The sequence below is a fragment of the Trichoderma harzianum genome (assembly GCF_003025095.1).
Source record: "Trichoderma harzianum CBS 226.95 unplaced genomic scaffold M431scaffold_28, whole genome shotgun sequence".
Classification (NCBI taxonomy): Eukaryota; Fungi; Ascomycota; class Sordariomycetes; order Hypocreales; family Hypocreaceae; genus Trichoderma; species Trichoderma harzianum.
In genome coordinates this window covers 198,056-221,110 of record NW_020209276.1, presented here as the reverse complement: position 1 = coordinate 221,110, position 23,055 = coordinate 198,056, and the positions used below count along the sequence as shown (strand labels likewise).

Below are 23,055 nucleotides of genomic sequence, written 5' to 3'. Positions count from 1 at the left end.
GGAAAGTATTTACTTTTGGGGAGGGTTGTGGGCAAAGTCGACGCCCTTCTGAATGTTGCCCTTGAGGCCCTCGACAGCCTTGCCAAGGAGCTCCTTCTCCTTCTCGGTGATCTTCTCAAGAGGGTTGGACACGCTCTCCACACCATTGGGCTGGGTTCAAAGTTAGCCAACACACATCTTTTGGGGGTCAAGCATGGGACGGAAGTGTAAACTTACTCCAAGAGTGACGGGGACGGAGAAGAAGTCGACGCCAGTAGCCTTGGCAACAGCCTCACCTCCGGGCACGCCGGGCAGGTAGACGTAGCTGGGCTCGACGAGGCCCTGCTCGCCCTTGACGGCACGAAGCAGCTTCTCGGCGAATCTAAGTTTATTTGTGTCAATGCCTGTCTCATAAAAAAGTGAATAAAAACAATTGCCGGGTTGAAATCTTACCGGAAGCCAGCATATGCCATGGAGAGGGTGGCGGAACCAGCACCATCCTTGGCCTTGACGACCTCGTCACCACCAAACTGCACACGGTTGACAAGAGCGTCGTACTTGTCGGCAGGGATGTTGACAGCGGGCTGGGCGGCGCTGAAGAGGGGCAGGATGGTCTCGCCAGAGTGGCCACCAACAACGGGGATGGTGAGCTTCTGGGGCTGGGACTCGCCAACAATCTCGGCAACAAAAGTCTCGGCACGGACAACGTCCAGAGTGGTGACACCAAAGAGGCGCTTGGGGTCAAAGACCTTCTTGGCCTTGAGGACCTCGGCGGAAATGGGGACGGTGGAGTTGACGGGGTTGGAGATGACGAGGATGAAGGCCTTGGGGGCAACATCAGCAATGACCTCAATGAGGCCCTTGACGATGCCGGCGTTGATGTTGAAGAGATCGTCACGGGTCATGCCAGGCTTGCCTGTGAGCAATTGCAGCGTTAGCAGCGGCAACTCGGGATTCAAATCACATGCCGAGGCTTTGAGCCAGCCCCAGCTAGATTTTTGTAGGAGTCATATGAGTTGTAGCACGTACGGGGAATGCCAGCGGGGATGACGATGATGTCGGCATCCTTGAAAGCGGCCTTTGCGCCGTCATTGGCGGGCAGGTAGCCAGTCACTTTCTATCAAAAACACAGCGGCGTTAGTGAGCTGGAGCTGCAGCGGAAGTCGGGTCAAGGGAAAGCTCGCAAGGTGGCTGTCGGCGATGCGGAGAGTCGGGAGACCACGAGGACGATGGAGCTGGGAGCTGGGAGCTGGGAGCTTACCGCGGGGGAGGAGATGTGAGAAAGGTCGGCAGCAACGCCAGGGGTGTTGACAACATCGTACAGAGCCAGCTCGTCGATGAGAGGGCTGCCCTTGAGGAGGAGGGACAGGGGCTGTAGGATATCGCAAAAAGATGCGCTGTTAGCTAGATGAAAGCAAAGATGGATCGCAATCGCAATCAGAGCAGAAGAATGCATACCTGTCCAATGCCTCCAGAGGCACCAGCAACAACTATCGCACAAACCGTCAGTATCACGTTTGCCCGCAGTCCATTTTCACCTCAATGACGCGAGCTCTTTCAGACAGCTTCACGTCGCCGTGGTGCGGGGTTGAGGGGCAACTTCAGTGCTCGCGCCTCTAGGACAGTAATAGCCATACCTGCTTTGACCATGGTAGCGGTTATAGGGAATATGTGGGAGGAATAAAAGGGGAGAAGAAGATGGCTCAAAAAAGAAGATATTCAGAGATGAAAGCTTGGAGAGAAAATAAAAAAGAGAAAGGTTAGGAAGATGGAGAGCGGATGGATATACTTTTTGCAAGAGGGAATTGCGTAAGACGGGGAGGAAGGTACCCTTGGGGATGGCTCTTGCACGCCGCAGGGACTCGGCGCGCTATATTCCCTTAACGGCCTCCACTCGCTGCTTTCAGGCGGCCTTTTTTTCTCTCTCTCAGGGAACCTGGAAGGCTAATGGAGGGGTAAAATGGACAGTCGGGAGGGGCCGCCTATTGCCAATGCGTTTTTACTTTACTTTGGAGGCACGGCGTGCTGCTACGGATGGTATTTGCTAGCATCACCGCAGGTAGTCTAGCTGTTATGCCTGTGCTGTGCTTTGCTTGTTTCGGCGCCGATGACACGGGGGCCGGCCAATCGGGGTGCAGCAAAGCCAGCCTTACAATGCACATGTATATCTGTTATAACGCCGAATTGGTAACAGCTACGATACCAGTAATACCATCAGCAAGAAACCAAGAAAAAAGATCGTCCAGCATCTCGAAAATGAACCGCGGCCCCCGTCACATTCCGACCCGGGCTGCAAGGTCCCGAGAATTAAACACACAAGAGAAGGCTTGTGATTGTGCACGGCTTAAGGGGACGCAGTCGGAAGAGCACCGCTGATTCCGAGGTCTGCCGGGCCGGAGCGGATGAGCCAACAGGTAAGGTAGCCGAGCTCGTGTGAGATCGGAATTGGACGTGACGTGAATGACTTTGAATTGTCGGTCTGTGATTACAGTAATGCTTATATAATTGTTTACTTGTGCATTTGACAACGTTAATAAGTGTTGCCGACTTTGGTTGTTTGATTTGCCGACTTTGGCTTCTTTCCGGGAGCATAGGCCGGGTATGCTGCTGGCTCTCTCCCGACGGCACTCGGAGGACATGGGCTGTGGAATCAAGTGGCGATGCAATGGCATTATAACCACCTAATCGTAATTCCTTGAGATACTCACTTCATAGCTAAAGAGAGCCAGCAAATTCCGACCCCCGGAAATACATCTCAAGCCACACATCAATCACTACATGCAATTTCACATCACACTCATCATAAAGGAACCATTGTGCGAGAATCCACTGGAATTGTTTCTCTTCCCTGCGAACCCTCAAAGCGGCACCTCATCGGCAACCACAGTAGAAAAGTTTCTTCTTCGTCTCGACAGTTTCGGGATCCAGCTGCAGCTCCGGCCTGTAACAACGAACCTCTAAAGGGAGGGTTTTTCTCTTTTTCCTTTTTAACAAAAAACCAGGCCAAATGTACAGTTGAAAAAGCCGTTTCAGACCCCTACTCCCAGCCCAGCCAACTCATCCCCAAAGCCTTTCCAATTCTCGTCCCGTTCTTCCAAATTTAGGACTCGCCAGCGGCAGCAGCCTTGGCCTTCTTGCCCCTCAGCTTGGGCTCGGGGTCAGCCTTGACGGGGAGCTGGGATCGGCGGATGGCAGAGGCACGCTCGATGGCAGCGGCGCGGAGGTCAGCGCGGTAGCCGGACTTGGCAACCTGGGCGGCAACGGCCTTGTAGGTCCTACAGCAGTATTTGTGTCAATATAACAAAAGATTCCCCTCCCAGTGATATCGTATAATCTCTAGACTTAGACTCACTTGCGGGTGGACTTGCCGCCACCGATGGAGGTCTGGGCAGCAGACTTGCTGGGCTGGTGAGCAGCAGCAGTCTTCTTGCTGGTGACAACAACGCCGCCCTTCTCGCCAGGGGCAATGCCGACAGCCTGTTCAATTCAACATGTTTTAGTAAACCACGTAATTCCTTTCCCTTGTTTATAGTCGAAGACCGTGCTCGATCGGAGTGTGTCGTACCTTCTCGTTGACGAAACCAGCGTACTATTCCAAACAGTTAGCCCCCCTTCTAGTGCTTTTCGTCTATTCCCATCGGAGTGATATCTCGTACCTTTCGGCTGTGGACGTTCTTCAGGTTAAGGGGGTCGCGGGAGAACTGAACACCACCGTTTGAGGCAGCACCAGTCTTGTGGAGGTAGCTGTTGTTGCTTCCTATCCAATTTCATCATTTTAGCCTCATCGAACGTCGTCTTCTCGAGCTCTCTTTGTTTCTTCCTGTATCAAACGAGCCCGTAGGTGAAAGTAAAAAAACTCACGGACGACCTCCCAGATCAGGTCCGAGGAAATGTTGGGCAGAGTAGCAGCGGCCATTGTGTCGGTTGTCGAGTTGTTGTGATGTTTCGCGACGTTTCGAGGTTCGTTCGTCTTTCGCTGGATGTAAAGAAACACACTCGGCCTGCAAAAAGTGTGGGCTCGCTTAGCTGCCGCATTGCGGTTAGCGCAGCCAGAGCATCGTTATCAGCTCCTTATCCAATCGGTGGGGCGCTCTCTTGTGGCTGGTGGCGCCATCAATTTCATCTCACAGGCAAGACAGGCACCCCAAAGCGCCCACATGCGGCGAGCAGGGAGCTTGAATGGATCCCGCACAGCCACTCGCTGCAAGCCGCCATGCAACACGTCAGACGGCAGCTGAGGCCTCACCAAATCCGTTCCGTTTCCCAATCATTCCTCCAACAAGAGGCTCGTTTCAACAGCCAACACCAACAACCAGAGCAACAGCCTAGCCATGAACTGGTTCATCTGCTAGTCGCCGCATCTCAAGGCTCTCTCCCGCTACACTCGACACTATACTGCTTTCCTTTTCTTTCGTTTCCTTCTCTGCAAACACTCCTTAATCAACCAACAAAACCTCTCCGACTGAACCGAAAAAAACACCAAGAATCTCCGTCGTCACCATGGCCTACCTCCTCTACTCCCTCTGCATCTCCCTCGTCGTCCTCGCCACAGCGCTCTTCCTCACCCGATCCTGCTGGCTCCGCCGCCTCCCGGGCTCCGACTACCTCTACTCCCGCCTGCCCTCCACCTTCGCCGGCGACATCGAGGCCGGCCTCTCCAGCAGCACCTTTGACCTCAGCGGCAACGTCGAGGATGGCGACGGCCGCGCCGGCCTGGACGACGAGAGCAAGGCCGAGATCCTCAAGATCATGAAGAAGAGGCGCCTGCCGTTTGACCAGGCGCGCAAGGTCTACATGGAGAACAAGTTCAAGGCCAACGGAATTGGAGCCGACGGACGACCTAGAGACCCCAAATTTGTCAGCTTCTCATGAAGCGTTGAGCGATTACTCTGTACAGCGCTGCGTTGTCTGGAGTCTCAAATCTTTTATTAAACAAATATCCTTATTCGCCATTTGGAGCATCTTTTCGCGGAGCCTTTTCTTTTCTTTTTTTCTCTTTTTCTCTTTTTATCTTTATTCTTCTTTTTATTTTGGTCCTCTTTCGTTTCTTTCTCTTTATCTTTTTTTGCTTGTCGCGCTTGGCCGCACACGTATCCATTCATTGTCCTCTTTCAAATTCATTTTATTCTCTTGTTCCTTTGTCATCTTATCAGGCAGAAATTCTGGTGGTCAGAAAATCAATCAGTGGGTGTATGCAATATACGGCCAACTCCTCAAGACGAGCGTCACTTGGATTTTTTGTTCTTCATTCTTTTGTCCGAGCTGGAGTTTGGGGAAAATGCCTTATTATTATTACATCGCCGGGCTATAGACACCGGTGCATTTGATATCAGTAATCAAATGAAAATATACTATATCTTTATCATTCAACAGACATTTTTTTCGTGATCCCATGTCCTCTAAACGCCTCTGCCACCCAAATACCTGACAATAACCCGATAGTGAAGCCGCATGATTGCCATGGGATTCCCTCTCATTATCCACCCAATTAGAATTTTGAAAACTATGTACACAGCAGGTAAGAATAAAACATGTGGCGGCAGATTATACAAAATATTTGGCACCAATCAGGCACCTCGCCGTAGCGCGACTTTCAACGTTCGCGCCAGAGGGGATGGGACTTTTCATGGTCGTAAAAACGTCGCAAAGAAGGCTTGTTGTGCGAGAAAATATGTGCGCGCACTTATTTGTTCTTCTTGGTCGCCAGGTCAGGGACGTAGGTCCGGTCGTCGGAACCTTCGACCTCCTTGACAGTGGCATCGACCTCCTTTGACTCGTCCTTCCACTTCTTCTCGGACATCTTGACCTCCTTCTCGAACATCCAGGCCTCGGGCATCTTGTAGGTACCGCCCATGCGGTCAAAGGCAGTGAAGAACTGGCCGTAGTTGACCTCGAATCGAGAGTGGTGCAGCGAATGGCAAGCAGCACCGTTGACGACCGGGTTGTTGGTGAGGTACTCGCCGTCGTGGATCATAATGGTCCAGAAGTTGACAAAGACGAAGAGGAAGACGTAGGCCATCTTCTGCAGCGGGAAGATGAAGGGGAAGACGTGGTAAGGAATGGACTGCATGAAGCCGTCGACGGGGTGGAAGGCATGGCTGGCAAAGGGCGTGGGCATGATCCACTTGTGGTGAGGCTTGTGCAGGTACTTGTAGACCCAAGGGTGGTGCAGGTATCGGTGAATCCAGTAGATCCAGAAATCGGTGAAGACGAGGAAGAGGGGGAATTGGAGGATGTTGTACCACAAGCCAGGTCCCTCGGAGGTGATGTCGTAGAGCTTGCCGAAGCCGCGGACCTCGAGCAGGAAGAGCGGCGCGGTGAGGAGAGACATGAAGGGCATCGACTTGTTGGTCTGGACGATTTCCAGCCAGATCTGGTTCTTGATGTACTTGGGGTGGTTCATGGTGCGCTTGTCAAAGATGAAGACGTAGGACAGGGTAGCGAAAATGAAGTAGACAATAAGACCAAAGATCCTAGAGTCGCGAACGTGTTAGCCAGACTGTCCGTCACCAAGAAGGAGCTGTATGTATGTGTGTTGAAAGGGGCGCGGAGCTGCAATCTGGCGACCGCGTTCTTAAGTCGAGATCCAGAGCAGAGCAGAGGCAGAGCAGAGGCACGTACCATGTAATGAGGAAGAGCGTAACGGCCTGGCGCCAAACATTATCTCGGGGAAGAGAGCTCAGGTACGCAGCGGGATACGGCTGGACCTGGAAGTACTTGGTCGCGGGCTTGTAAGTCCATGATGAATAGGCCGCTGAAGCATTGGCCGCCGTGGCCTTGGGGAAGTCGTACGGCGCGGGCTGCAGAGGGAACAGCCAGGCGTAGGCGTGGTCGGCGATGAAGGTGTCGGTGAGCTCGAGCACGACATCCATGATAGGCAAAGCAGAAACCGAAACCGAAGTGCTAGCAACTCAAAACTCAAGAGCGAGTGTTGTCGCAGATTCGGAGTTGGCGGGCAGCCCGGTCGAGTCGCGGCAGCAGGGCCAATTTAAATACTGAGCCTAGACAGGCGACGGTCTGGGGGAGGATGGGATAGACGAGAGGGAAAAAAAATAAAAACTGGGGCGCAAGTTCAGGGGTGCAACGCGGATCCCGATTGAGCTTCGGCGCAAACGTGGAATTAAGTGAGAAGGTTAGTAGGAGTAGGGGGGAGGGATCGATCAGATAAGTTTCGATTGTCGAGGGTCGCCACTTGTCGTCATGGAGATGAGCTGCTGTTGTAGTGGTGACCTCAATTGGAGAGTTGTGAATAGAGTAGAGCAGAGATCGAGGAGGCAAAAGGAACCAGCCAGTGTTTTCAATCTGGTTTCCAATGCAATGTAATGGCAAACAAATAGAGCCCCGTTGCCAGGCTGGTTCTTATATAGCTGGCCCCGTATATCGCAAAATGAGGTGCATCTCTACGCGGTTCCGTATCTTCCCTCTCACACACTCACACTGCCATATTCACGCTCTCTCCTCATCAAACTTCTCCCCCCTTTCCCGGAGCTGCAACGTCCCGGCGCCAATAGGTGGTCTGATTCACACCATAGAAATGTCCGAACATCTACGGCTCTCCGAGTCCAGCGCATCAAATTGGACCGCCGAGCGGAGCCGAGTGGCCAGAGAGGAGACTGAAATGTGCTGATATAACGGATGGTGCCTGAGACGCGATGTCGATAGGCGGGTTTGCCTTAAGTAAGCCGCATCCGTTACGGGGCCCGGCGATCGCATTCGTATCGATAAAGAACACGAACACGACTTCGAGAACTTCAATCTCCATCCTTGCGGCATTCTTCTGCGGCGAATATCCACAAATCCAAATCCTGCTCTCTTTCTCCGTCGCTTCGGATTGGGCAGGCAAATCAGAGGCCATTTCGCTGTCGACAATGAGGGCAGCTTCGGTTTTATCCTGCCAATACTCCGTACTATCAACTTGCCATTCCCACTCACACTGGCGCTCTGACCGCTACTACAGTGTCGTATATCACAGCCTAACTGATACAGTCAGTATTAACGGCCTTTTGTTAGGCCCCTCTCGGTTGTCAACATATATTACCTTATTCCTTCGTCGAGTAATAGCAATCAATCTGAGCACGCATTACTGTTTCTCAACTCGGCTGGACAACCTGATCTCCATCGAGTCTCCTCGTCTCAAGGCGTTCAAACACTCTTCACCTGGTTAGACCACATCAGCGCACACACAACATTACCTTACATACTAAGCGTCGTTTTCTATATGCATCACATCCCACTAACAACCAAATAGGCCACAAGCACCACCTCTATCACGCTGTCGCTATACCTGTAGTAGGTATCTGTCTTTGTCTAGATCGGGTGAATACTGTAGTAAGCAGGTAGGGTTGCAGAATCGCACGGCGCAAACGCCATGACACCCGGACCCCTTGATGGGGAAACACGGTAGATTGCTATGCTTCTTTCTTCTCCCTCTCAATTCACATACATATCCAAAGCATCGGAATCTGCCGGTATCGTTGTTTTGAAAGACGTGCCTCCCACAATAACCTCTTTGTCATGATGATACCTTTTATTTTGACAACTGTGCCCATCCCCGTCTCTTTGACATATCACGCCAATGATGGCGTGGAGCAGGCAGCAGTTCGGGCATGAAAGCATATTGACATTGTCATTAATCACGCAGTCTCCATCAACGGCATGGCATCCATCCCTCTCCACATCTTTGACGGTTGCCGAACGTCCGGGTCCAACTTATACTGACAGCATCTCCTTCGCGGTGGGTTCGGCATGAGCCCGGCATGTTGGCCAAGGGCAGCTTATGTACGAGCACAGGTGTCAATCCAGCTTAGCACTCCATTCTTTCGCTTTTCGTGCCTGGGATTAATTGCGGGTAGATACCCGACCCTAGCCTTGAGCACTCTTGGGAAAGTTTGCCGGGTGACATAGCGCCTGTGCTAGGGGGTTTGTTTGAGATTGATGCTTGAAATGCAGTGTGTGGGCGGCGGAGTATCGTCGGCAGCGAAATGTTTCGCATGAAGGCATATCAATCCAACAAACAAACAAACAATGACCGCTCTGGCCAATCCAACTGCGGTAACACTGACTTGTTACCAGTGACTGAACATTTGTTATCTGAGTGCAATTTCGTAGTTACGCTGTCTATGGTACTGTGTGCAGTACATAAAAGCACCTGCTCGAAACCGGAGTTGGATTTCAATCGAGTTCGAGTTGATTCTTTGTAGGGTAAGTGGATGGGGCAGGTCCAGCACGAGGCCTCTCGATCTCAACGAGCGCATTTCCACTTGCGGATCGCGATGCTCGCACAAGTTTGTGGCGTTTACTATTGCAAAAGGGAGTTGTTTCCGATACCCACGTCATGGCGGTCACGCAGGACATGAGGTGTGCAACCACACAGCACCATGGCACACCAGACTTCGAGTACATGCATGTATCTATCTCACTAGAGCATAGAAGGTCCCATGAGTGCTTTTGTCCGATGAAGACAACGTGGTGATGTTTCTTTAGGCGGACACTACGGAGTACCAGTAGACGGATGATTCCAGCCGCTGCTACGAGTACTTCTGCATACTCCACGTCGGAGTTTACACATATTGATGGCTTCAAACTAAACAAACGCGTCTGATGCCGGGCCTGTTTGACGCTACCCGCTAGACAGCCCCAAAGCAGACTTCATCCCGCCTCTAATTATACCCTGGACAAGCACTCCCAAAGCACAAGCCATGATCGAAAAAGCACTACCTCACTCCGTACTGGGTACAGGTAGGTATGTGTATCGTATGTGCCATGAGCCCGATGGCGGCCCGTGAAAAGAGCTTTCCAAGACATGCGTGCATACAACCTGACACCTGTTACATGGTAGGATCGCTGGGCACCACCTCCAGTAAGCCGCAGATGGCCAATCCCGCCCAGGGGACTAGATTAAGACACGCACATGTTGGGTGTGGCTGCCACGGAGAAAATCAAGCATCATCTCACAGATAGGAAATACGGTACACGAAAGCATGGGTGGTATTTGAGTGCCTACTAAGGTAAGGTAGCAAGGGGGCGGGAAGAGGCAAATGGGGATGGCAATGGAAAAAGGAAAAGCGGGGGATGGAAAAAGAGGATGGATGTTAGCAGTTGCTGGGTTGGAATTACGGAGTACGTATCCGGCCAGACACACACACAAGATCTAGAAGCAGGCAAACGAGGCTGCCAAGACATCTTTCCATCGGCGGTCCTCAGCCTCATGTGGCTGACCGGGGGAGAGGTTGCGAGACACATGTGCCGCGCGGGTGACAAATAAGAGGAAGCGGCAACGTCTGCATGCAAACGGCCAATCTAAACGACTGATATGGGGGAAGAGAGAGGGGAAAAAGAAATAAAAAAGAAGTGAAGAGAAAAAAATAGAGGGAGGGCAAGGAGACTAGATTGCAACTCTGTTTCTGGCGGCACTTTGTTTGATGCCGAGTTCAGCTCGGCTTAGCCCAGCTTCTCTTTTTCAGGGGCAAGGGTCAACCTATCTCTGTCTGATTCAACCGTCCTTGACTCACCTCTGAGGATAGAGTCGACAAACGGTCGGACACTTTATGCTAATAATAAGTGACTTAGACTCAAGGGAAAGGAATGAATAAATGAATTTCGAGTTCGGATAGTGCACATGGCGCCTCCATGTTCGGATACCGGGTTAGGCCTCGATGTGCTTCGTGCGTGCGTGCGTGCGTGCGTACATGCGTGTGTGTCGTACAAATATTCACAAACAAAAACCACCCACAGCGCAGTTGAATCGACAAAGGAGGACGAAAGGACAGGACAGGGCCCTAAGCCGCAAGTGGGTGCAGTGCAGAGCCAGGCACGGTAGTACGAGCACAAGCACTTGGGCGATGGATATCATGGGGAACAGACTTGGCTGGGCTGGGTGTGGCTGGTGTTGGCTGGTGTTGGGCTTTGCGAGACTGAGACCCGCTCCAACAGCCCCTTGTCAGCGCTGGGACCGGGTGGGCCCCGTTGGTGGTGCCGGGCCCCACAGGCTGCAGCCCACTTCTTGCATCCCTGCGGTTTTGTGACGGAACCAGCAGCAGTTGGTGTTAGCACGATGTGGGCATTCGACGGACGGGTTGCACAGTGTTTTTGCCCCTTAGTAAGCCAGTCCCAGGCAGAGCAGAGAGAAGGCAGAGGCCGCGACGTGAACACTCGCCGTGCAGATGCCCATCAGGGCTAAGCTGGTGCCCCACCGTGCCGGGCTGGGCCTCTGCACCGGCCCTGCTGCTGGGGAACGGGCGGCGGATTGGGAAGCCAGGATGAGGGTACGCAGAGAGGAGACCGAGGGGGGGCGCGCTTGAAGGGGGGCTGAAAGGCGCTTACAGGTACATGCGGGTTGCGGAGCTTTGATTACGGAAGGACGGAATACTGGACGGGGGGACTGGCTGTATGTGTGATGACCAGCAGATACAGATGACGATGGTCGATGAGAGGGCTACGAGTATATGTAGGTAGATACGCCTCTTTGCTGTTTTGGCTTGAATGAGCGCGCCGCCTCACCGGAACAGACAGCAAAACTCAAAACATCTCCCCGAAAAGCATCAATCTTGTTTCTCAACCCCCATTATTCAAGGTACATGGCAGGTTAAGTCATGGAGTTTATCTCACCTTACCTACATAGCACTACTACCTGTAGTAGGTAGGTTGTGGCATATAGTCCACCTACTATGAGCCACCCCGTGCATGTGTGTGCATGTGCATGGCGTGCTCTGGTCTGCTCTATCCTGCTCTGGTCTGCTCTGGTCCATTGCCGTGTAACAGACTCACTTGCGCTCTTCTGCCCGTTGTGTGACCCCAGGTGAAGAAGAGGTGTATGAGTACATGGCCTAGTAGTATTTACATCCAGGTACTCCGTAGACTGCACGGCAACGGTAACCACCTGTGCTACCCGCTCATTTAGTCCCCATCCAGCATCCAGCGTCCGGTACGAGTTCTCTTCTCGTAGCACCGCGACAACTCGTTGATGCCATGCCCCATCCCATGCCAGCCCGCGCTACTGCACACCCCTAAAAAGAACAAGCACGCCCCCAAGAGAAAAAAGAAGACACCAGAACCCAATCCCAAGGGCAGAAATGGCCCGAGCTTCCTACTTCCCACCTCCCACCTCCCACGCCCCTGCCCGGCTGTGCCAGACACTTTGGGGCCCGGCTAGCGGGAGTACATGCAGCCCCTGTCGCCTGTACATGTGGGTGCTGGAGCCCCCCAAGAGTCCCCTCCCCGTGGATGCGTGGATTCGCGCGTGCAGTGGCCCGTGCCCCAAGTACCGCCAGGTACATGCCGCGGTCGTCTGGACTTGGGCTGCATGTACAACGAGGCGCCCCCCTTGGAAAAAGCCCCCCCCAGCTGCCTGTGGTCAGGCTACGAGCCCCGAGACGAGAAGCCTGCTCGCTTCAAGTGCTCCACCGAGTTACCTTATTCCCCCAGCCGCGACGCTGTACCTCCAAAGTTCCTCCTCTCACCTTTTTCTCTTTCTTCTCCTTGGACAAACCTCCCACGCCTTCGAATCACGTCCCGTTGCTCCGTGGACGCGCGATCCCAAGCCCTGGCCACGAGCTTTTCCTTCCCACCGCCCGCCCGTCTCATCATCGCCTCTGCCGTTCAGCCTCGGCCGGTCGAAGCTAGAATTTTTTTTGAACATCATCATATTTTTGGAGGGTGTTTCGATTCGCGGGCTTCGATAGAGCCTCGTTGACAAACTCGGCACTCCGGCAATCCCGCCTGCTGATCTCCGGATCGAGGCGACAGCTGGCCTCAGGAACCGCTTGACATTGCCTCCTGCATCACCTTCCGATCCGATCGATTGTCGCGCCGCGCGCCGTCGCCCTGCCTCCTATTTCAGTCACTCAGCCCGCCTCGATCAATCATGTCCATGTATTCCCATCGCGGCATGGGCGCTGTGCCCCCCGGCAACGCTCGCCTCAACGAGCTGCTGGAGCAAATCAGGGCCGAATTCGATAGCCAGCAGCGTCAGAGTGAAAACTTTGAGCATCAGAGTACGCTTCCCTCGCAACTATAAACTTCCCTCCCCCGCCGCCTCCCGTGCGCTGTGACAAGGTGGAACCTTGAAACTACAAATGAAAAACAAAGGAAGAGAAAGATGGAGAGCGAGAAAAAGAAGGGAGAAAAACAGAAAGAAGAAAACGATCAAGGTTGCCAAGCAATGGAATTCTGGGCTAACAAGGTGAATTTAGTCTCGGCGCAGGTCAGCGAAATGCAGCTGGTGCGAGAAAAGGTCTATGCCATGGAGCAAACCCACATGACGCTCAAGCAAAAGTAAGCAAACCTTCTACATGGGCACACGTCTCTCATGCAGCGCTAACCGTATCTGCCTTCCCCTACAGGTATGAGGAAGAAATCAACATGCTGCGACATCAGCTCGAGGTTGCTCGCAAGGGAGCTCCGCAGTCCGGCCTCCAGGGACCTCCTCAGCACGCCGGCCCGTCTCAGCAGCCTCCCTCGATAGCGCCCGGGAATGGCCTCTTTAGTGGAATCATGGCCGGCAGCAACCCCGGAGGTCTTGCGCCGCCTCAGCCTCAGGCTCCTCCTCAGGAGCAGCAGATGGGCCCTCACCATCACCAGATGGCTCAAGGTCCTCCAGGACTGCCCGTCGCCCCTCCTCACCCTAGCGCACAGCAGCAGCAGCAGCAGCAACAACAACAGCAGCAGCCTCAGCAGCAGCCGCCGTACCAGGCCTACCCCCCCAACACCATGCCTCAGCCTCCGCCAAGCACGGCCTCGCCTGGTCCGGGCCGGCGAGCCATGGCCCGTCCTCCGGGTGCCGTCGGGCCTGCTACCCCCCAGATCAACACCCCCGTGCCGTATCCCGGCAATGCTCAGTCCCCGCAAGTGAGCCACCCGACCCCCGACCACGCTCGCATGAACCCTCGAGCCCCTCCCCCTCCCATTAGCAATGCTCTGGGCGATCTCGAGGTCGATGCCGTTGCTCCCCACAATAAGAAGACGGGCAACGACTGGTATGCCATTTTCAACCCGCAGGTCCAGCGCGTCCTGGACGTTGACCTCGTCCACTCCCTGACCCACGAGAGTGTCGTGTGCTGCGTCCGCTTCAGCCACGACGGCAAGTACGTCGCCACTGGATGTAACAAGTCGGCCCAGATTTTCGATGTCCAGACTGGCGAAAAGGTTTGCGTCTTGGAGGACCACAGCGCCACCGACATGGCTGCCGATCTCTACATTCGAAGCGTCTGCTTCAGCCCCGATGGCCGATACCTGGCCACCGGTGCCGAGGATAAGTTGATTCGGGTAAGCAAACCAAAGCTTGGCAGACTCCAATCTCCCCACACAGCTCTGAGACACTAACTTTGATTTCCATCTTTAGGTGTGGGATATTGCTACCCGAACCATTCGTAACCACTTCTCGGGCCACGAGCAAGATATCTACTCGCTCGACTTTGCCCGCGACGGTCGTACTATTGCGTCGGGTAGTGGCGACAGAACCGTGCGTCTGTGGGATATTGAGCAGGGCACTAACACCCTCACTCTTACGATTGAGGATGGTGTAACCACCGTTGCCATTTCCCCCGATACGCAATTCGTTGCTGCCGGCTCCTTGGATAAGAGTGTTCGAGTCTGGGACATTATGACTGGCTTCTTGGTCGAGCGATTGGAAGGACCCGATGGGCACAAGGACTCCGTCTATTCAGTGGCCTTTTCGCCCAACGGCAAAGACCTGGTCAGCGGCAGTCTGGACCGGACGATCAAGATGTGGGAGCTCAGCTCCCCTCGTGGCCCTCCCAGCGCTGGCACTAAGGGCGGCAAGTGCGTCAAGACGTTTGAGGGTCACCGAGACTTTGTCCTGTCTGTTGCGCTGACCCCCGACGCCAACTGGGTCTTGTCTGGCTCCAAGGACCGCGGCGTCCAGTTTTGGGATCCCCGAACGGGAACGACCCAGCTCATGCTTCAGGGACACAAGAATTCGGTCATTTCCGTTGCCCCGAGCCCGCAAGGAGGCTACTTTGCAACCGGCTCAGGCGACATGAAGGCTCGCATCTGGTCCTACCGCCCTTACTAGAAGCCAGACCCGGGCACTGAGAGCGACCCGATCGTGCTTGACTCAATTCCAGCGCGATATCCAGCACGATATCCAGCGCGATATTGAGACGTGAAAAAAGAACGAAATACGCGAATAGAGCCCTCGCCACGAGGCCAAAAAGCAACACGACTTGGTTTGGAAATTGGGGAGAAGAATGGATGGTCTTGGGGGAGGATTTAGAAAAACCGTCCCCCGCCCAAACTGCTCTTTATACCTTGGAATATGCGTTACGAGGCAAGATTATTGGGGGAGGGAGTGGTTATTATCAACTTACAAAGGCTGGCGCACAAGGGTGGGAAAGCACAGCCTTATTGAACATGTACGGTATGAGGGAGGCCAAGTAGGGTTTATTAATTCGTCGGCCTTGTTTCTCTTGATGTTTTTTTTTGTCTTTAGTTTTTATTTTTGGTAATGAAAACGAACTTTTTATGCAATGGGAAAGTATGAATGTGAATTTTTTTTTTATTATGGACATTGAAAATGCGCATTGATGCTGGCAAAAGCCGGGGTATCTATATATGAACATGACTGGCTGAAAGGACAATGTTGCTTGCTTTGGTTACGCCAAGGAGCCGAACAGACTGGATAGTGCGTCTCCCTTTGCCTTCTTCTTCTTCTTTTTCTCTTTTGATGATATTTCCTTTGATTTTGACTTGGATGACTTTATCGAGTCTCGATCGAGCTTTTCACCTTGTCGTTCGTCTGAGGGAGGTTGGATAGCGGCTTGCGTTTTTAGGCGCTCTGTTGGTGGGGGTTGTTTCTGGCGAGCTATAGCAACGCCTTTATCCTGATTTACGTCGTTGGCGCGAGTAGTTGAGGATGGTGGAGGAATAATTGGTTGATCGAGAAGTTGTGTGAGGGCGGCATGTATGCGTGCGAGGATGGCGAGGAGGAGTAGGCCGAGGGGAGCGTGTTGGTTGTCTGCGGCGAGTTGTGAGAAGGCTCTATTATTCCCCCACGAGTCAATTACTGAAACTGTTTTTTTTTTTTTTTTTTTTTTTTGGGTAAGGGAAATTGAGGTGGTTTACATGTATGCTCTGGAGATAAAGTGCTTGTTGAGCCAGACTGCGCGCGGAGGAGGAGACGAGGCATCTTGTCTCCGACGAGAAGTCAGGTCGTCGATGAGGGAGCGGACGGTTCGACGAAAGATGCGGAAGACGGGCCACCAGTGTGCGAGGCGGTGTTGGTTGTGGTGGCGGTGGTTGAAGGCGTTGAGGATGGGGAGGATGGGGGAGAGGGAAGATGTTGCTGCTGAGAGGGATGATGTTGAAGAATTCATTGCGTAGGGGGTTTCTGGTGATGGTGGAGTTTTTGAAGATGCGGTTTGGAGATGCTTTTTTTGGTGAGATAAGAGTTGATTTGCGGCTGATAGTGGCTGATAAGGGAGTTGGGGCGGGTGGATTAGGTGCCGTAATGGGTTGGTTTTAGTGTGTGTGGAGGGGGGATCATGTGAGATTGATTGATACTACAACGAAGGGGGTTTTAATTGATAAAGGTGAAAAGTAATGGAGATGGATTGGGTGTTATCGAGATTGAAATGGAAGGAGAAAAGAAGAGGAGAAGAAGATTTGAGAATAAAGAAGTAAAGTAGATACCTAGAAATCCTCATCAATTGCCGGTCAATCAATGTCAATGTCGGATGACGATGTTGGTTGCTGCCAAGGTGCTAAAACACACAAGCTGCATCCCATCAATGTGCCTATGCAAGTACTCACTTTAACCCAGACAGACAGCTACCTCGGCCATCACCTCTCCGCCTATACAAACCCAAGTACTCCCATGGCAAACCATCCCCCCCACACTCTCATCTCCATCGCGCGCAAAAAAAAAACAAGATAAGCTCCCATGCATGAGGCCATGGTCCCAACTCCAGCCTAGTTACATAGTCTAGCTTCTCTCGTTTCCCTCTCCAGCTTTGACCAGGTGAGCATTTGCCCTTGATTATAGCGACTGAATAGCCTCCGTTTGACCTGCTGTTAGGAGCTAGGTATTTTAACATGGTTGTGTTTTTCCCTTGTTGTTTTTAGCGCATGATACGAGTATGATAATGGGGTGTTTGCGCTGAAAGGGCCAAGGGCCAAGGGGGGGTTGGTGCCACCCCTCACTATCTCGTTGCCGCCTGGGATCACACGCAGTTGGGGATATCTTCTTGTTTTCTCTAGTTTTCTCTTCCATTCTTCCCTTACTCTTTGCCTGCCACACCGTTTCTTTCTTGTTCCGCGAGTCGGTTCATTCATAGAAACACCGTTATTTCTCTATTCTTTTCTATACAAAGACATTCGATTGCGCATCATCCTCATACATGATATAGACACCCAAACCACCAGAGAGAAAAAAAAGTTGACCTCATCGCCACGCGGCTACCAGCGGACACACGACAAACCAGCACCGCGGCTTCTCAGCCCTCCAATGGCGCCGCCCTCGAGGAATCCCACCACATGGGACGAGTACGACGGCCTGGCATCGCCCTCAGGCAGCGTTTCATCAAACCCTTTCGCAGAGGAACGGCCGCTGCTCGACGATGACGACGCTGACGATGGTGGCGCGCATCCTGCTGCTCGACACATTGAGCGCAGACGGTAAGCTGACAAAGAACGGGAACAGAACAGACAAGACAATTATGTTTGCGCAAACATGCTAATAAAAGTCCCCTTGTTGCACAGGTCCTCCGTCACAGACCGTCTTGCCGCCATGGCAGATGTTGGCGGCGTCAACAGCTTCAGGTCCTTTGCCCGCAGTTGGCAGCGCGCCGCCGCGTTCCCAGAGGTCCTTCCTCGGCGCCCGAGCTTTGTCTTTGCGGCCGATCAGCAGATGGACGGCGAGGAGATCGAGTACACGACAAGCCACGATGACCGCGACGATGGTGGGTTTGGGCGGCGCTCGGAGGCGTCGCCGCGGGTGGGCAGTCCCTTTGCTGGTGCTGGCTCGAGCAACAATATCGTAGATTCGCATGGCAGGGAGCGCGAGGGCAAGCAGAATGTCGACGTGGAAATGGCGAGCGGTGCGCTGCCGGCGACTTTTTCTAGCCATTCGAGCATATTTGGATCGTCACCTTACTTGGCTACGCCCAGCATCATTGGTAGCTATGGCTCATATCGCAGTTATGGTACAATTGGTGGCCCGTCGCTTATTCGACATCGACCGTCCGTTATTCGAATAGCGCCAGGCCAGACGGAGGAGGAAGCGGCCCAAGAAGAAGATGCTGCCTATGGCGAGGAGCAGCCCATCTTGGTCAAGGAGGTGAAGCAAGGAAACAAGGTTGTTCTGACTATCGATGGCCAGAGCACCTTACCTCAATCCATCTTTAATTCCATCAATGCCATCATTGGCGTTGGACTCCTCAGTTTACCGCTGGCCTTTAAGATGAGCGGCTGGGTCCTCGGCCTTGTCATTCTCACAGTGACTGCGGCTGTCACAGGGCACACGGCCAATTTGCTGGCCAAGTGCATGGATTACGATGCCAGCCTCATTACCTACTCTGACTTGGCATATGTTTCGTTTGGTACCAGAGCTCGTATCATTGTATCAGCCTTGTTTACCATTGAGCTCATTGCGGCTTGTGTTGCTCTCATCATCTTGTTCTCCGACTCGCTTGCCCTGCTGCTTCCCGGCCTGGCAAGTGTAGAAGTGTGGAAGTGCATCTGCGCCGCCATAACTCTTATTCTCAACGCTCTGCCTCTACGCTGGCTGAGCTATACTAGCATCATTGGCATCTTTTCTACCTTTTGCAGTGAGCCCACCTCTATCTTCTTATATCTGCAGTGTTCGATCAATACTGACTCATAATTTCTCACCCAGTCGTGTGCGTTGTCATTGCTGATGGCCTCATCAAGCCGGATGCCCCTGGCTCCTTGTGGGAACCTGCTGCTACACACCTCTTCCCTACGAACTGGTTGGCACTGCCTCTGGCATATGGCCTCATGCTCAGCCCATGGGGAGCTCACTCCGTATTTCCTTCGGTAAGAAGATCCCATTTGTGTTTGTACAATCGTCAAATCATGTTTTCCTAACATTGCAAAATTAACAGATTTATCGAGATATGCGCCACCCTCACAAATGGGGCAAAGGCGTTGCCGTCACATTTTCGTTTTCCGTACGTGTATCCCCTCAAACTTCTCTCTACATCACTTTGAACACAAACTGACACATGCTCCCACAACTACAGTACGTTCTAGACACCTGTCTCGCCATCGTCGGCATGCTCATGTTCGGCGACGGCATCGGTGAGGCCATCACCAACAACATCATCAGGAGCTCCAGCTTCCCCAAAGGCCTCACCATCTTCATGTGCATCTGCGTCACCATCATTCCCCTGACTAAACTCCCGCTCAACGCTCGCCCCCTCATCACCACCGCCGACGTCCTCTGCGGGCTTCACCACCACCACCTTCATCATCATCATCACACCTCCAACGGTACCGAAGATTGGAAACCTGCCTTCATTAGGTCTTGTCAAAGGACCCTCGTGCGTGTTGTAGTCGTCCTCATCTTGCTCGGCATATCCATCCTCTTTCCGGCGTTTGATTCCGTCTGCGCATTCCTTGGTGCGGCGCTGTGCTCGCTCATCTCTATCATCTTGCCCATCTCGTTTTACCTCAAGCTTTACGCAAAGGACGTAAAGGCGAGGGAAAGTCTTGTGCTGTACTGCTTGTTGGTGGTGTTTGGTGTGTTTGGCCTCATTGGCACAGTGTTTACGTTTTTGCCAAAGGAGCTTATTGGCGCTTGAACCAGAATTGTTTTGCGTTTGTTTTATATATATATCCATCCATGGCGTGGTATATGTTGTTTTTTTTACATGGGTTTATGGCATCTAGCATTTTCTGGGCATTTACGATACAATTCCTTTTTCTTTTATCTTCTCAAAAGGAATTGCTCATCTAGGTTGTTCGAAATGTTTCAAGCGTGTTTTTTTTTTTTTTTTTTTTTTTTTTTTTTTTTTTTGATCACTATAAAGCATAAGCTTTTTATTTGGCATAAGCTTTCCACCTTGAAACATCTTCAAGTAGACGACGTTTCTCATCTGGTGCAATTGAGTTCATTGGCGTAAATCCGCAAAGCAAAAACTCCTTGGAGCCTTCAAGGCTTTGTATATACATGTCATCTAAGTCACGATCAAATCATCAGCTCAAGCCTACCTACAACGAGCCTCAAGTCTGATGTAATTCATAAACGAATCATTAACATCATGCCACACCTGACGTAAGCTGGAATGCTCCCATCTCTATCAGGACTACAAACAAATACATCACAGTGCACATGAAAACTTATAAGTGAGTGGGTAACCTCTGGTATGTTTTATTATGTTAAATAAGTGATACGCAGAAAGCGAGTCAAAGCCTATATCGTCCCTCCCCGGCACAAAAGCAAAAGCAAGCAGTGCCCCTCAAAGTACTCTAACCAAAAAGTAAACCAACCATGAAGATCCAAACCGAAATAAATCGCCGTCTACAATGCAGATCCCCCAAGTATAGGGGGCTCGATGCAGAGACGGCAAACCATTTTGCTTTTTTGTGTGTGTTCTCCATGATCCTGGTCCAAGCGCTCTAAGAATAACTGCTCACAAATTTTTGTCTTCTTCCATGCCAGCAATAAAACGATGGCGGCGATTACCACGATTGGTGGTTGAGAAAGCCCCAAACAAGAAAAGGGGAGGCCCCCTTACCAACCACCAACCCACTCAACATCTCCCAGATCGGTGCGCCTATCCTTGCGCCAGTTCCAATCTTTGGCCTTAGTCCAAGAATTTTCCTTGAGGCGATCCTTGCTCCAGCCCTTTCCATAATTGTTGTGTAAAGTATTGTTATTGTGAGAAGTAGAAAAATGATCCCAAACGCCCGCTTCATAATATTTGTGATTGTTATTGTTGTTGTTGCTGTATCCAAACCCGAAATGACGACGCTGCTTCCAACCGGGGCTTTTCTCCGGCTCCATGCTGATATTCTGGCCCCTACGACGCTCACCAAGCGCCGCCCACTTGTCAATGTTGCCGCGCTTAGACGGAGGCGAGTAGCGCGGCGTGATGGTAAAGGCCTGGTGCTTGGTGGGCGGCGCGGCCTCGTGAAAAAAGAAACCATCTGCAACCAAATCATCGTCCACATCCCCCTTGATGTCGTGAGCCGCGGGAACGGGCTCAGACTTTGGCACCGAATGTTCGTTGGTGCTCTCGTGGCTCCAGGTGCGCGAGTTGAGCTCCTGGAGAGCGTTGACTCGCTGCTGCGCCTGCTGCTCCTCTTCCTCGTCCTCATCCCACATGTCGCTCCAGCTCTTGGAAACCGTGTCCTTCTGCATGCCAAAGACGGTGGCCATAGAAGGGAACGGCTTGCCCATAGCAATGGGCAGAGATCCAGCAGCTGGAGAAACCTTGGCCTTGGGCAGGGGAGGAGGGCGAGTAATGTTGAAGGCCCTCATGCGAGACTCAATGATGCGCGTGTCCAGGATGGAAGACGACGGGGTCTGCACATAGGCGGAGCACCAGTCGTTTGTCTCACCCGACTTGGAGAAGAGGTCTTCGCTGTAGCTCTCATCGTCAGGAATAGCGCTGAGCTGGCGACGATGAGCAGGGGTCTCATTAAGCGCCTTGGTCCACGGGAAAGCGCCTCCATCAACGTGTGGGGTCTGAATCGACGGAGTACGAAGAGGCTCACGATGGGCGGATGCAATAGTAGGGTTCTCAGCACCGCAAAAGTCGTCAAGGCTCTCGTCCTCCGTCGTAAAGCTCACAACGCGAAGGAGGGCATCCCGCGCACCCTCAAGGGAACGCTTCCTGGGATCCATGTTCATGCACTGCACGATGACCTCGTAGGTGTCCTGGGACATGCTAGGGAAGACATCAAAGAGGCTCTGCTTGTCACGAGAGAAGTCAAGGAACAGAGGGTCAGACTCGGTGGGGGTGGTAAAGGGGTTGCGAGAGAAGAGAATGTTGAGGAGGCAGATGCCAATGGCCCAGATGTCGGCCTCGGCGGGCGAGTATCCAGCACCGGCGGAGTCGAACTGCTCAGGGGCCATGTACCTGTCACTGCCAACGGTGGTCTCATAAGACCACTTGTCGGTAGTCGCAAGGCCAAAGTCACCAAGCTTCATGGCGCCATCTTGAGTGAGGAAGATGTTCTCAGGCTTGATGTCGCGGTGGTAGACTCCCTTAGAGTGGATAAACGCGACAGCATCGACCAACTCGAGCATAAACTGACGAACATGCTCGGTCTCGAGGGGTCCATGACCGTTGCGGATGGCCTCATAGAGGTCGCCCTGAGAGCAAAACTCCATGACCAAGAAGACGTGCGCATCAGTCTCAAACGTGTCGAGCAGGTTGACGATGTTGGGGTGCGATCCGAGGCCGTTATGCAAAGCATACTCCTCAGATTGGTCGTCAACGGCGAATTCGAGACCGATGTCGCAAGGGGCTGACTTCTTGGTCAGGCACTTGATGGCGACAACCTGGTTGGCCACGAGATCCTGAGCCATGAAGACCATGCCAAAAGAGCCGTGGTTGAGTGGTGAGATGGTCTGGTAGCGACCTCCATCAAGGAGGAGGCCACCAGTGAACTTGTTCCTCAAGCATTCCATGGTGAAAAAGTTGAGACGGGAAAAATAAAATAAAATATAAGATAAAAAGGGGGAAGTCGAGATAAAAAGAGACGAAAAACAAGACAAGCAAAACTTATTTATACAGGCGTTTTGTTTGGTGACAAGATATGTAAAAACCGATATATGCCTTTCTCTTTTATCGTGAATCAAAGGGCAGCCTTTGTGTAAAAGAAGCGTTCGACGTTTCTATACGCAAGGTTGCAATGAGGCGAAGTAAGGAGAAGAGACGAAAAAAAGACTGCTCGAAAAAAGAAAAGCAGTTGAAGAATCGAAAAACAGATAACCGGAATGTACAAGCCGTTAGACAAAGAAAAGAGGTAAGACGACAGGTGTAGCCACGTATGATATTTGTTGGTTGGTTGGTGTGGAAATGTTTTGGCGGAGTGTAGTAGTAGTAGTTTTATCAGGTGCGCATTTGTTGAGAGGTTTCAAAAAAGAGG

General features: G+C 52.4%; 10 protein-coding genes across 10 annotated transcripts; 5 read left to right on the top strand and 5 right to left on the bottom strand.

Annotated features, from left to right (window-relative positions):
- Nucleotides 1-9: 9 nt before the first annotated feature.
- M431DRAFT_501445 (hypothetical protein) lies at nucleotides 10-1,629 on the bottom strand (the record flags this gene model as incomplete). The annotated part of the gene is made up of 7 exons (XM_024918018.1): nucleotides 10-150; nucleotides 217-361; nucleotides 433-895; nucleotides 1,009-1,096; nucleotides 1,241-1,351; nucleotides 1,438-1,469; nucleotides 1,617-1,629. 7 exons carry the CDS (start codon nucleotides 1,627-1,629, stop codon nucleotides 10-12), a joined length of 993 nt encoding a protein of 330 aa, XP_024767859.1.
- Nucleotides 1,630-2,013: 384 nt separating this feature from the next.
- M431DRAFT_501444 (hypothetical protein) lies at nucleotides 2,014-2,355 on the top strand (the record flags this gene model as incomplete). The annotated part of the gene is made up of 1 exon (XM_024918017.1): nucleotides 2,014-2,355. The coding sequence occupies one exon, from the start codon at nucleotides 2,014-2,016 to the stop codon at nucleotides 2,353-2,355; it is 342 nt and encodes a 113-aa protein (XP_024767858.1).
- A 620-nt stretch (nucleotides 2,356-2,975) lies between these two features.
- On the bottom strand, nucleotides 2,976-3,971 carry M431DRAFT_513926 (hypothetical protein). The gene is made up of 5 exons (XM_024920122.1): nucleotides 3,841-3,971; nucleotides 3,636-3,736; nucleotides 3,545-3,568; nucleotides 3,332-3,456; nucleotides 2,976-3,254 (listed from the first exon to the last, which is right to left on the bottom strand). The coding sequence occupies exons 1-5, from the start codon at nucleotides 3,893-3,895 to the stop codon at nucleotides 3,080-3,082; spliced, it is 480 nt and encodes a 159-aa protein (XP_024767857.1). The 5' UTR covers nucleotides 3,896-3,971; the 3' UTR covers nucleotides 2,976-3,079.
- A 508-nt stretch (nucleotides 3,972-4,479) lies between these two features.
- On the top strand, nucleotides 4,480-4,851 carry M431DRAFT_11164 (hypothetical protein; the record flags this gene model as incomplete). Its single annotated transcript, XM_024911803.1, has 1 exon — nucleotides 4,480-4,851. One exon carries the CDS (start codon nucleotides 4,480-4,482, stop codon nucleotides 4,849-4,851), a length of 372 nt encoding a protein of 123 aa, XP_024767856.1.
- A 518-nt stretch (nucleotides 4,852-5,369) lies between these two features.
- On the bottom strand, nucleotides 5,370-7,241 carry M431DRAFT_333680 (hypothetical protein). Its single transcript, XM_024914372.1, has 2 exons — nucleotides 6,601-7,241; nucleotides 5,370-6,452 (listed from the first exon to the last, which is right to left on the bottom strand). The coding sequence occupies exons 1-2, from the start codon at nucleotides 6,849-6,851 to the stop codon at nucleotides 5,663-5,665; spliced, it is 1,041 nt and encodes a 346-aa protein (XP_024767855.1). The 5' UTR covers nucleotides 6,852-7,241; the 3' UTR covers nucleotides 5,370-5,662.
- On the top strand, nucleotides 7,242-8,364 carry M431DRAFT_334038 (hypothetical protein). Its single transcript, XM_024914374.1, has 2 exons — nucleotides 7,242-8,139; nucleotides 8,228-8,364. The coding sequence occupies exons 1-2, from the start codon at nucleotides 7,632-7,634 to the stop codon at nucleotides 8,317-8,319; spliced, it is 600 nt and encodes a 199-aa protein (XP_024767854.1). The 5' UTR covers nucleotides 7,242-7,631; the 3' UTR covers nucleotides 8,320-8,364.
- Nucleotides 8,365-13,075: 4,711 nt separating this feature from the next.
- On the top strand, nucleotides 13,076-15,010 carry M431DRAFT_487958 (hypothetical protein; the record flags this gene model as incomplete). Its single annotated transcript, XM_024916517.1, has 3 exons — nucleotides 13,076-13,251; nucleotides 13,320-14,241; nucleotides 14,318-15,010. 3 exons carry the CDS (start codon nucleotides 13,076-13,078, stop codon nucleotides 15,008-15,010), a joined length of 1,791 nt encoding a protein of 596 aa, XP_024767853.1.
- A 580-nt stretch (nucleotides 15,011-15,590) lies between these two features.
- M431DRAFT_100537 (hypothetical protein) lies at nucleotides 15,591-16,310 on the bottom strand (the record flags this gene model as incomplete). Its single annotated transcript, XM_024911222.1, has 2 exons — nucleotides 15,591-15,975; nucleotides 16,060-16,310. 2 exons carry the CDS (start codon nucleotides 16,308-16,310, stop codon nucleotides 15,591-15,593), a joined length of 636 nt encoding a protein of 211 aa, XP_024767852.1.
- Nucleotides 16,311-16,962: 652 nt separating this feature from the next.
- On the top strand, nucleotides 16,963-19,937 carry M431DRAFT_513917 (hypothetical protein). Its single transcript, XM_024920121.1, has 5 exons — nucleotides 16,963-17,610; nucleotides 17,695-18,761; nucleotides 18,830-18,990; nucleotides 19,059-19,124; nucleotides 19,197-19,937. The coding sequence occupies exons 1-5, from the start codon at nucleotides 17,441-17,443 to the stop codon at nucleotides 19,755-19,757; spliced, it is 2,025 nt and encodes a 674-aa protein (XP_024767851.1). The 5' UTR covers nucleotides 16,963-17,440; the 3' UTR covers nucleotides 19,758-19,937.
- Nucleotides 19,938-20,689: 752 nt separating this feature from the next.
- M431DRAFT_11159 (hypothetical protein) lies at nucleotides 20,690-22,594 on the bottom strand (the record flags this gene model as incomplete). Its single annotated transcript, XM_024911801.1, has 1 exon — nucleotides 20,690-22,594. The coding sequence occupies one exon, from the start codon at nucleotides 22,592-22,594 to the stop codon at nucleotides 20,690-20,692; it is 1,905 nt and encodes a 634-aa protein (XP_024767850.1).
- Nucleotides 22,595-23,055: the final 461 nt, after the last annotated feature.